Source organism: Lissotriton helveticus, chromosome 1_1, assembly GCF_964261635.1.
Source record: "Lissotriton helveticus chromosome 1_1, aLisHel1.1, whole genome shotgun sequence".
In the NCBI taxonomy this organism is placed as follows: Eukaryota; Metazoa; Chordata; class Amphibia; order Caudata; family Salamandridae; genus Lissotriton; species Lissotriton helveticus.
Genome location: NC_136057.1, coordinates 127,137,177 through 127,150,311, shown reverse-complemented (window position 1 = coordinate 127,150,311; position 13,135 = coordinate 127,137,177). Strand labels below are relative to the sequence as shown.

General features: G+C 40.0%; 1 protein-coding gene across 1 annotated transcript; it reads right to left on the bottom strand.

Moving 5' to 3' along the window:
• Positions 1–7,909: 7,909 nt before the first annotated feature.
• Positions 7,910–12,338, bottom strand: LOC144767326 (uncharacterized). The gene has a single exon (XM_078650832.1). It carries the CDS (start codon positions 11,125–11,127, stop codon positions 9,799–9,801), a length of 1,329 nt encoding a protein of 442 aa, XP_078506958.1. The 5' UTR covers positions 11,128–12,338; the 3' UTR covers positions 7,910–9,798.
• Positions 12,339–13,135: the final 797 nt, after the last annotated feature.

Sequence of the window (13,135 nt, the reverse complement as noted above, 5' to 3'; positions counted from 1 at the left end):
GTGTTTCAAAGAATTCAGGATGGCCGATTTCATTCGCCATTTTTTTCATATAACCAAGCCAAGGCAGCGTAGCAAATCCCCATATACCTGCCCCGTGCATAGTTGTTGATAGACATTTGGATTTGTAAATAGCTAGTAACTCAGGGACAGGTCTGCAGCCTCATTTCCTAGAAGAATTAATCACTGCACCTATTACTCTGGAAAACATTAGTTTTCTTGCCTGAATAGCGCAGTCCAAGACCCTGTCCGATCAAAGTTAATCTCCAGGTAGGAGAATTTGTCAGTGCTTTCAATTTTATTATTATTAATACAAATTTCGAATGTTTTAGTCATTTTATTCCACAATTCATTGTGCAAGTCTTACTGATATTCACATTTAGACCCCTATCCTGCATAAAATGAACAAAATTAGTGACAGTTCTCCGCAACCCTATTTGCATCCGCACCATTATAACTGCGTCAGCCGCATAAAGTAAAATGGGAAGGGTGTATTTTTCATGATTGGACACTCCTGCCGGTGTCCAATCAAATATTGGCCAAGACTATTAATATATAATGAGAAAAGAAAGGGGGCAAGTACACAGCCTTGCCTCACTCCCTTTCTCATTTGAAACTTAGCTGAACACTCCCCCTGCCTCCCAAATTGAACCCTTGCTCCTGCCTCCCTGTACAATTCCTTTATAAATAAAAGCAAAGGTGTATCACCTTCCATCCCTTTAAGAACACCCCATCACTTTTCATGTTTTACACAGTCAAACGCTGAACTAAGGTCAACGAATGACAAAAATAGTGTCCCCTCCTTTGCTAATGTATATTTACTTATAATCAGGGTTTAATTGAATCCTTGCTCTATCGTGCCAAGCCCCCGCTCGGAACCCATATTGAAGATTAGATAACACTCCTGTCTCATCGGGCCATAATTGTAGTTTATTTAGATTTATCCTCCCTACTACTTTCAAGAGGGAATCTAACAGGGAAATTGGACAATAGCACCTTGTTTCGTTTCTACACCCTTTTTTAAAAATGGGGATCACTATTGCGTCCGACCATGTGGGAATGAAACGTGTCGACTACATCTAGCTAAAACATTAGTTAAAAGTGGGGCCCACAGCTCAATATTAGTTTTATAAACATCCACAGGGGCGCCATCCGGCCCCGGTTCTTTGCCAGATGCGCTCTCATTTATCGCCCTAGTTACTTCCTCTAATAAAAAACAAATATCTATGGGAAATACTGTAGTCTGTACACTATCATCAGTCACCGTAACTACTGAGGATGCCTCATCATATCTGTTGATCTCATCATTGTAAAGACCAGTAAGATACTGGACCCATTTATCCTCAGTAAAGGTAATATCTACAATGTCAGTATCCCTGTTATCAAAAAATGGTGCATTAACCGCTTTTCAAAAGCTATTACTATCTTTTCTGAAACATGCCTGGTGTAGCGTCTGCCACGCCTTAATTGTACCTTTCCCTTTTTTATCGCCTGCCGATATGTAATTCTAGCCTGTCTTATTTCCTCCCTATTTCTAATTTACCTATGCAATACTTCAAATGGATGTGCGCCTTACTATATTCCCTATCAAACCAGCCCTGTGTCTTGTGCGTTCCCCGTTTCTGCTCCCTAATTAATCATTTTTGTACCTCTCCGGTAATTTTAAGGAAGGCATTTAGAACATCTTCGTCATCCCTCTCCTCGGAGAGACAAGCTTCAAGATTTTCTCTGGACCTTTATACAAGTTTCTTAATAAAAACCATGGGATCCACTTTTGACCAATTTAAAGAATACCCGTTTGTGCTGGGAAGATTGATATTAAAATTATAGTGTAAACCCTTATTCTTCTTGGTTCTATCATAACTCTCTAGGTTGAAAACATTACTGATTGGATAATGATCACTCATTCTAATACCCTGTGTTTCAAAAGTACGGACATTTCTTGAGTACCTATTTCACACTAGAACAAAGTCAATAATTGAATTACAACCTCTAGAATTAAAGGTAGGCTCAAAAGGTACTAAGGGAGTACACAACTCGTTGGCATATCCCAAGTCAAACTGAAAAACAATTCTATTTAACAAATCCTCCAGTGTTATATGTGAAAAATGGGACAGTGTATCTTCTTTGTCTTTTCCTAGGCCACACATACCCCTTTGACTATGTTGGCACAAGAATCAGTCATAAATCACCCCCCCCCCCCCAATATAATACACATATCACCAGACATCTTGTCTTCCAAATTACTCGATGCTTGACGTAAATTCATTAGCACACTCATTGTCTGAATTTTGGGGATATTATTATAGAAGTTGAGTAACACTGAACAGTGTCCTCCTACCATATTCATTACTAGGATCTCGTAATAATCAGTCTCAATTGTAAGTTTCAAGTTGGTCACCCCCTCAGTGTTAGAGACATAAGTACATAATCCACCTTTTTTATGCCCCTACTTACTGATGACTGCCGGTGTATGAAAAGTTCGATAGCCATGGATATGTTTTTCCATAGCTGTCCAGGTTTCTTGTAGACAGATTATAGAATATTCTTCTACAACGGTTAACCTCTGAGGGTCTCTTACTTGTGTGGATAGCCCACCAATATTCCAACAAACTATTTTGCATGCCTTAACCACTTCCATGCTAATGACAAGGTCAGCTCGTCATGCAGTACACTGGAGCTGTGCTTATGAGGAGCTGACCTTGTCATGAAGAATGGGTTTTTGTACATTTCAGCGCCCAGCGGGAATTGCCTTAGCAGGCAAGGTGTTAACTGTGTCTTTCTTTTCCTGTCCCCCTCCTGGGATCTTAATGTTCACTTCTCCGTTGGGGTTGTCCCCACCCATTATTGATGGTACTATATGTTTAGGACTAATTTCAGTATTTACTTCAGAGTTAATTATGTTTACGTAAGTGTCCACACCCTTGTTTATTTGATCTATTTTCAAATTGCAATCTATCCCAGTAACAAATGCAATCCCTTGACCAAGGAGCTGCTCTTGTGAGGTATCACCAAGGAATGGTAGATATTCCAGCCTAGTTTGGCCATCCCCTCTCATATGCTGTACCCTTGGTCAATCTATATCTTCAAGTGTGGTTAACAAATAAAAACGATTATACAGCGGGACATTGCATGAGCTCGATGTGTCAACATAGGGATTCCTTATATGGCTTTTAAAATGCTTCACAACTGGGGTCTGATAGAAAGTGCCTAGGGGTAAGACATTAATTTCTGTATAATTATTACGTACATTCCCTGGCCTTGTGAGAGCTGAGTGCATTAACATAGGGTCGCAAAAAGTCAAAACAATACAATCTCCCTGAAAGAAATTACGGCCATTTCCACCTATGTAACCCGTCTAAGCATTTTGAATTTTTCAAATAATGCATCAGTAAGACCTTTTTTCTTACCAAGACGATAAAGAGATTTATTTTGAAGACCCTCCCACGTTTCATACACTGATGTATGCAGTGAAGGAACATTGACTAGGATTACTATGTATGGTGTGGCAGCCGGTGGTAAATCAAGAGGATTATATCCTAGGTTCTCTGGGGATTCCCTCGTCCCAATTGGGTGTCTCCCTGTTCTGATATTAACTCCTTTCTTCTCAATTATTGGCTTTTTATGATTATTATTAACTTGCGATTTATTACAAGGAGGTGTTGATCTATGTGTGGCCAATCTTGCTGTACCAGACCTGGAATCTGTGCTCGAGGTTTCTACGGGTTCAATACTGAGGGAATGGTTCCCTACTTGTGGATTAAGAGTGAGCTACGGGGATGGTTAGCATTACATTGTATATTCTCACCCCCAGCTGTAACTCTATTGTCTCTGCTTAAACATCCCTCTATAACAGCCACTCTCTCTATTAATTTCCCCAAAGCACCAACCACATAATTATATAAATCATCAATTTTCCTCGTAATTTTATCAATTTCAAGCGTTTGACCCTCAATTTGCATGTTCACGGTGGGTCTCCCTGAGCTAACAGACTTTCCAGGTTTGCCTGTTTTTAATTGTTTACCAGTATTTTTCCTTTTCTTAGAGAGCGACATTTTACTTAGGCTCACAGGACACTTCCCAGCATGGTTTACTGATTGTATCCCCACAGATACATCAGGGTTCTTACTACGTTTCGAGGACGGTTGAGGATCATCCTCTGGGTCACTCTCATATATATAATCTGATGTCTCCTGTATGCACCCATCCTCAACGACCTGGGCAGCTTGCCCATCACATACTGCAGTAAGAGATTTATATGGAGAACTAACATGTGTATTACTTGCATTTAGCGTACCCAAGGCAGGTTGGGTTGGATAAGAGTCTCTTTGACTGTATTTATTTGTTCCTCAGTGCCCCCCATTGCACCAGTCAAATAGGTCATCAAGGATTGTTGTCCTCCGACTCTTGAGGCGATAGTGGGTGTGAAGCCTGTCTTCCTTTTACCCATTATTTTGATGTGTCCTAGCAAACATAAAGGAAAGTCAAAATCCCCAAACACAATCCGATAAAAGAAAATAGCAGTCCAACTGGCCTCTGACGGTCTATGACGGGCGAAGACGGGTCCATCTTGGCCCGGTCTTGGCCCGGGCCGAGCTCGGACACCTCCCATGCACGTCGACGCTTCGGGACCGCCGCAATGCTATTAAAGCCCCTCCAGGGACTCTCAATAAAGTGCAAAGAGTGTTATGGGCCAGGGGCTAGCAGCAGGGCTCAGGGCGTCGCAATTCATTCTCCCCTTTTCAAAAGTGTGGACTTACACGCCTGCACACGCTTAAAAAGAGGTGGAGTCATATTTGCAAATGTAACCTAATGCAGCCAAAGTGGAGCAATAGAAAATGCAGCACCACGCACTGCCAACCACTGGTAATGCAACGCCCTCCCTTAGAAAATAATGGAGGCAGAGACCTAACAAGCACTGATAAATTCAATAGGTCTCGGCAATTCGACAGCTACAGGCGTTTCAATGTGAGTGTCTTTTAGCTAAGGATTTTTCACCTTCTATCCAATCCAAAAATTCTTTATTTCGGCCATATCAGACCATAAAAGATACAATAAAAACTTTCAGCATTTAAAAGACAGTCCACTTAAAATGAAAACATACCAATAATCATTCATAAAAATTAATTTCCTTAAGAGTCTAGTCATGAGTAGGAGTAACATTACAGTTCATATCAATATTCAGATTTTTACTAGTTTACTTCTTATCTGCCACATAGCCATTAAGACTTGGCAACAGCAAAGACTATGTGGGGCAGGGTACTCGTTTTCAGTATTCTGTACGAATGTAGATGACTCATTATGCCCAGATTCCTGTATAATGGCATTAGCCAATATTTCCTAGGTCTATTATAGGCTGGGCAGAAAAACAGAACATGAATTTCCTCCTCGTCATGTTTAGTGCACCCTGGGCACAGCTTGTCATCCTTCATTGTCCACTTACAAGTGAAGGTTCTGATCGGCAGGGTGCCTAGCCTCCATTATATGAACAATTTCCTAGCTAAAATTGGAAAAATAATGTCCATAAAACCCTCTAATTGGTAAGAATTTTTGGAGTCCAAAAATTGATCAGTTAAGATTCCATTATTGGGTGCACACATCAGAGAAACTAGTCTGTTCTCCTTGTACATATCGACCAATCTTTTGCGGGGGAGCCTTTAGCAGCCTTGTTCGGGAAACTCCCACAACTCGGGGAGTCTCAGATGATACAGTTCTCTCTTTATGAAGGCCAACCACGGGATTCTGTCGCGCTGGTTCAAATTCATTATATGAATAAGGTCTTGCCTGTAATGTGTGAGTTCACCGGTGGTCCATAGCCTATGCCAGAATCTTAACGGTTTTAGTTCCAGGTCATCGCTTATCGAAGGGAGGCCCACATCTAGTCTTAAGGGAAGCAAGGGTGTGCCACGGGGGAGGGCCAGGAGATGTCTGAGGAAATTGTTTTCTACTATGACAAGTTCTGTTCCAGCTTTATACCTGGTTTTAGAGGAGGGGTTGAACATCATGAATTTGGTCTTCTCTGTGTTGATCTCTAGACCATGTTGTCTGCAGAAAAGACCAAACCCATCTAATATTCGTTGGATCCCCATGGGGGATTTGGAAAGCAGGAGGGTATCATCGGCAAACATAATAACCGGAACCCTCCTGCCTGCCAACAGGGGAGCGTCATTGTCCCTAACGTTGTCAAGATGGGATATGACACTGTTCACGAAGAGGCAGAACAGGGTTGGCACCAAAACGCAACCTTCTCCTGATTTGAAAATGTGTGTAACAAACATGGTATGAAAAAATCTTCACACTGGATGGTATTTATCACACTTTACGAATTCTGACTCAGTAGAATTGTATTTTATTTGGTGCTATAAATAGCTCACCAATTACAGACCACATGCAGTAAGGGACTGAAATGTATAAGAAACACCATATGATGTGAATTCCTGCGATGTCACTTTGTCAAAGGTTATGTGAGGTCACTGACTCAAAGACCATGTAATGTTCACTTGCTATGATGTTGCTGTGCTCAAAGAGCTGCTGGTGAGGCTTCAACCTGCTCTGAAATGTTGATATTCATGTTATATGAAATGATTAGGAAGAGGCTTGTTGACCCTAAATAGCTGATTTACGATGGTTGATAGAATGTTAGCAATGGGATTCCTGGTAGGCTGAGGTATGCAACCAAGCCAGGCAGGAACCACCGCTCTCTACAGGGCAAGCTAGATACACACTAAAAGATAACCTGTGTTCAACCTCTGGTAGCTTGGGACAGAGCAGTCAGGCATATCTAAAGATTTGTCCACAATTGTCTTCACTGGGAACCAAACACCCCATTGTAGTGCTTGACAGTCACAGGTTAGCTGTCCTACTCAAGGGAGGTGGTGTGGGCTAGTAATCACCAATCACTGGCACGAAATGATAACACCCAATAACTGATTGTCCAGTCAGTACCTTCTCTTTAGAAAAAGCAGTACATTTATTTAAGACACACTTCTAAAAAACTACAAAATAGTTTACAAATATGTACATTGTCAGATGGAACAAACATAGATGCCATTGATGAATCACTGGGGAGCCCTTAGAGGAGTCACCCAAACATCTCAAGTTAGTCCAATCATTTGTTTTGTAATAAACGCATACCATTTGCAAAAATCGTTCACATTATTGTGATAATCAATAAAACATTTGAAATCATTATGGTAACCCCATTAAGATTTTTTCAGTAATTAACCTTGTGTTTGTGTATTCTTTCATGGTTTTGATATGTAAGCTGCAATGGTAAAAACAACCCGTAGAGGCCATCACACTGAAAAAGCACTGCACTGCAACCATGTAGTCAGCCTCTAGAGGGCATAAGAGCAACATCACATTTTTGGATTCCAGGCCTTCGAGGTCTGAATAAATGCCATTAAATTACCATGCATGTGGCCCCTATAGGTTGAAACACTACCGGCTGCGGAGTAAAAGCTACAGCAGTGAGAGAGCTCAAAAAGACACGGAAATCCAGAGGAAGTGATCATTTTGCAGTCCCCCCAACAAAGGGTGTGGACTCTGACAGTACCTTTAAAAGAAAGACTGCATTGTGTTGACTTTTTGGTGGTGGCCCAGTCATCATGGTACCACCACAATCAGAGATATGGGCCAAAATGTGTTCAAACAGCAAGGCTCCGAAGGCATTATGGGGCTATTTTCTGAGAAAGCAGTAAATACGGTAGCAGGGGGACTCTCGCTGTGCTGGGGAGACCTGCACAAGTTTTGTTCCTTTGTTTTCCTTTGTTATTAAGCAGCCTCATGTTGCGCTTCATTTAGGGTAAATAAGTCAGCAGATGAGACAGCATCTGCCAATTGATCTCAGTCTTCAGTTTTCATGCGCATTGAGAGGCGCTAATGCACTGTAAGGCGTGGCAGTGGGGGGGGGGGTGAAGAACGGTGTAAGGGATGAGAGAGACAGATGCAGAACACAGGGCGGAGCCATTGTATAGAGAGCAGTCAGCTGATGAGACAGCATCTGACATTTGATTTCGGGCTTCAGTTTTCATGCACATTGCGAGGCACAAACGCGCTGTATGGCAGTGGGGGGGGGGTGCAGGTAAACTAAATGGGGCGAAACAGACGGGCGGAACACAGGGCGGAACCATTGTGTATGATAACAGGCAGCAGATGAGACAGCATCTGACATTTGATCTTGGTGTTTGAATGGACAGCAAATATTATGAGATAAGAACAAGAATTTAATTCCTGTTTACAGCGGTGCTCCATAAACCATGAGCGTTCGTCTCAATTGATCTGAATGAAAGAAAAAATTAGCACTGATAACAAATGCTAAAATAGCAGCTGGGGATGGATAGTAGTGACAAATGTATGCCATGGACAAATGGGGATAAATCATATTAGATCGATGGTGGAGCCAGCAAATGGTAAGTCTGTGGGTGGGCTGAAGCCCATAAAGGAGATAAACATGTCTCTTTGAGACAGCACAAGCAGTGTCTAGCCAAGACCTAGAAATAGAACCTCATAAGAAATAAAGGTACATTAAAATAATGTATTTTGTCTTTTCACAAAAAATAATTTCAATTAATTCTATACAAAACTTTTTTAAGGCTCTGTACCATCTGAACAGAGGCAATTTAGTAATTTAGGGTACATAATAAGAAAATACTGGGATTATACTTTCAGTGGGATTTTTTCAACAAATCTTTAAAAAAACATTTTTAACACATTTAAAATCAATTACATATTTAATTAAAATAAAAGTTAATAGTATTCAAGCATGTTCTACATATAAAGTATTTAAAAATTAATTTACAATAATATTTAACTTAAAAAGATTTCTTTTTTTTTATTTAAAAAACATTCAAAATATCCCATATATTTTTGCACAGGGAGATCTCCACCCTAGTTGAACATATTAAAGATTATAATTTTTCTTAAGATTAAATTAAAGGTTTCCCATCTGAAGTAACATTTTGTTTATGTATTAATAATTATTAAATGTGCTGAACACATGTAACTTGACTTTACTAATAATGAATGTTATACTAGTGTTTACATTTTTAAAATGTATTAAAAAATAATGAAATGTTTTCTTTAATTATTGTTAGCCATTAAATTACATTTATTTAGATTTTTTAAACTAGTTTTAAATATTTAATTCAGCATTATTTCCTATGGGGTTTTATTTTATGTCCCTACCACCATTATTATTTATGGGAGTTTTCTGCAGTTGCAGTGGATGGCCATGTGTGATGTTGGACTTAATCCCGCTCTGAGAACAAGTACATTTACGATTGTTTTAGGTACATTATGGCTTAATGACTTTATAGTTGTGGTTTATAAACAGCAATGGGCTTACTCTTTAGTGGGTGAGTGCCTGTCTTTTCCCTAAACCCCTCCCTATACTCCTCCTTAGTTCTGCCTTCATCCCTCCCCTTTATTTATAAGCATTTCCCATTTTACAGCCACTCCCTCTGTCCCTTCCACATTTACTACTAAAAACTATACTAATGTGTGCGGAAACTGTGAAGTCGGGGCAGACAACTACACACAGAAAAAGATAGGAGAGGCAGAACAACCACACGTAATTTGTGAAAAGCATTTTGTAGTTCTTTAGTAGTACTAAAAATGTACAACTCAGATTATCTGTGAGACTCTCTTGGGTATGACTGATGTGATTTTAAAGCTCGTAAAACTGTCCTCAGCAGATGGGAAGCATGTTCCATTTGTAACAAAAATGGACCTGGAAAGAGGTCACTAAAGTGGATCTTTGTAATACGAATCTGTGTCCCATTGGAACAGAAGTCATTAGGACTATTTAGGGTAGTGACAGGAATGGTTAGCATATGGTTGGTCTTGTCTTTCGTGGCCCAGAGACACAGAGACTGGAGAATGATGTGGTGGGATGTTGCTGAGATAAGGTCTTTGCCTAGAGTGAGTTCTTTCATGTCTAGTGAGATTTTTTTTCAATGTGAACCTTTTCTGGCATTTAGAGCATTGATACGGTTTTAGTCCAGTGTGAGTTCTTTCATGACGAGTGAGACCAGATTTGTGCCTGAAGCTTTTCCAGCATTCAGAGCACTGATAAGGTTTTTCCCCAGTGTGTATGCGCTCATGTTGAATGAGATTGGCCTTACAACTGAAGCTTTGTTGGCATTCTGAGCACTTATACGGTTTTAGTCCAGTGTGAGTTTTCTCATGTTGAGCGAGACCAGATTTCTGACTGTAGCTTTTCAAGCATTCAGAGCACTGATAAGGTTTGTACCCCGTGTGGGTTCTCTCATGGAGAGTGAGAGCTATTTTCTGTCTGAAGCTTTTCTGGCATTCAGAGCACTGATACGGTTTTAGTCCAGTGTGAGTTCTTTCATGTTGAGTGAGACCATTTTTGTGACTGAAGCTTTTCCAGCATTCAGAGCACTGATAAGGTTTTTCCCCAGTGTGTATGCGCTCATGTTGAATGAGATTGGCCTTACAACTGAAGCTTTGTTGGCACTCTGAGCACTTATATGGTTTTAGTCCAGTGTGAGTTTTCTCATGTTGAGTGAGACCAGATTTCTCACTGAAGCTTTTCAAGCATTCAGAGCACTGATACGGTTTTAATCCAGTGTGAGTTCTTTCATGACGAGTGAGACCAAATTTATGACTGAAGCTTTTCCAGCATTCAGAGCACTGAAAAGGTTTTTGCCCCGTGTGGGTCCTTTCATGTAAAGTAAGGCTAAATTTCCGACTGAAGCTTTTACAGCATTCAGAGCACTGATAATGTTTTTGCTCAGTGTGAGTTACCGCACGTGGTGAGAGAGTAGATTTCTGACTGAAGCTTTTCCAGCATTCAGAACACTGATACGGTTTGAGCCCAGTATGAGTTCTCTCGTGTTGAATGAGATGGTCTTTCTGACTAAAGCACTTCAGGGACTTAGTGCACTGATACGGTTTGAGCCCAGTGTGAATTCTCACATGTTGAATGAGATAGCTTTTTCGACTGAAGCCTTTCCGGCATTCAGGACACTGATACGGTTTTTGTCCAGTACGAGTTCTCTTGTGTTTAGTGAGGTGGGATTGATAACTAAAGCTGTTCTCACATTCATTGCTCTTATTCAAGTTGTTTGTATCTCCAAGTTGGGGTTGTTCCTGGATACATGCCATCTTAAGTCTGAATCTAATTCCGGAGTCTGTACTTGTTTATATTAAAACTCAACATTAACTTCTAAACTACGCTGCTGAAGCTCTTCTTTACATTTGCATTTAACTAATTATAGCTTTTATTTGGAGATCAATGTTCTTACCTTTGAAGCCAGCCTATCTAACTTGTCTTATAAACTTTCACTGAGGGGCCCCTTATTTTTATTAAGATGCCCCCTCATGGCTTCATTTTCTCCAAGTTATGCCCACAAGGATTCGTTCAACTAGAATTAAGCTCATTCTGACTGCAGTTTATCGCATTTAATTTAGGAGTTTTAAAAGCAGTGATAGGGTCTTTGGGGATTAGTACTTACAAGTGAGGTATATATGACATGACATTTATACAAGTAATGAACAGGGATGAAAACATGTTAGGGTAGTTCACAAATTATCAGTAGTGTAACACTGGCCTTTTTTAAGCTTCCTATTCCGGTGAGACCCGAAAAGGTACACCATTAACTTTGGAGGTCTGGCACACTTGGAAACAACATAGATCAACCCAATAGATAGAGAGGGTGGGAAAAATCTTTCTATATTGTCGATGTTAATCCAGTGTCTTTGCTGTAATGACATCTGAGAAGAAAATTTTCAGTTATTTTTTAAAATACAATGTGTTCTCTCCTCCGAATCACAGGAGACGGAGACATAAGCTTGCTCGTGTAAACTGAGGTTATTAGCCTTCCTGACACTTCTGTCACATCACGTCTACGGATACTGATTTGCTGGGAGAGGCTTAGGTCTCCAAGGCATTTCTCATAAACCATCAGACAGAATTTGCAACACTGTGCTCTGTGTGAAGATCAGTTGCTGCCAATGTTCTTTGCTTGACCAATCGTGAAATGTTTCCTTTAAGTGAAAATATTCTTATAATTAGTAGTTGCAGTAGATTTTCAATTTACTTGCGGGTACAGTTATTATTTCAGAGGTTATTCAATCCCAATAACTGACACTTGGTAAATGTTTCTGGTCATTGTACTTCAAGGGTTTGACAACAAATAATGATTGTAAGAAAGTTGATAAATCACTTTCACATTCAGCCGTTTCTTCCGTACCAACTTCCTCACCATTCCTGGTGCATAGAACTAGTTTCTTCTTAAGAGATCAAGAATGTTCCTACTTTCCTCAAAATATCCCTTTTTAAATTTTTTTCCAAAATTGCGACATTTCTTTTTGTTGCCTCAGTGACCTGTAAAAATAGAGTTAGAAATTATAAATGAGTTGCACTCCAAGGGGGTAAAACAGTTCATGGATACTGCATAGACAGGGAGCTCGGGACCACTGAAACTCAATATCGTGAGAGCAAAAGTAGTGAATACTGTAGAAAGAAACACAAGTTACACATGCATCATGACACAGATTCTCAGAAGCACCCAACACCAACAATTTACTCTTTCTGTGATGACGACTGGCATCACACTAAGGTATTTGTACCTCCTTTAATGAATTATCAGATGCTGTGTACTCCCCTGCCCATTTAAAGGACTCTTCTATTCCTTATTTCAGGGATCCATTAAGGGACATTTCATTGAACAAAGGAATCTGCCTTGGTGTAATCACTGCTTTAAATGCCACTGGTGGAGCGTGATTATTTTATTAAGAGTGTTTTGGTCGATCAATTCCTTACCCTTGGGTGTGATACTATACATAATACGTACTTAAGAAACATGACGAACAGTGTGCCTCGTGAAACGTGAGAGTTTAAAACTGCATCGAAAAAGCATGCAGAAGGGTCACAAACTGGTTTGAGATTAATTCATTCATGACAGAGAGAGAAACCTACTAATGTGCTATGAAAATAATGTGAAAGGTAATAATGCAGTCTGTAGTGTTAACACAAAATATGATTATGAAAATGCTCAAGTAAAATGAGTCCTGCTTATGTTTTCTTTGAGATGCAATTCCGAGAGAAAGTGCTTGCACGTTTCTCAAAGAAATGTAATTAGGCTAAGCTTACATGTATAATGAAATGGTG

Coding starts and splice junctions, on each gene's coding strand:
- LOC144767326 (XM_078650832.1), bottom strand. CDS start 11,127: ATGGCATGTATCCAGGAACAACCCCAACTTGGAGATACAAACAACTTG.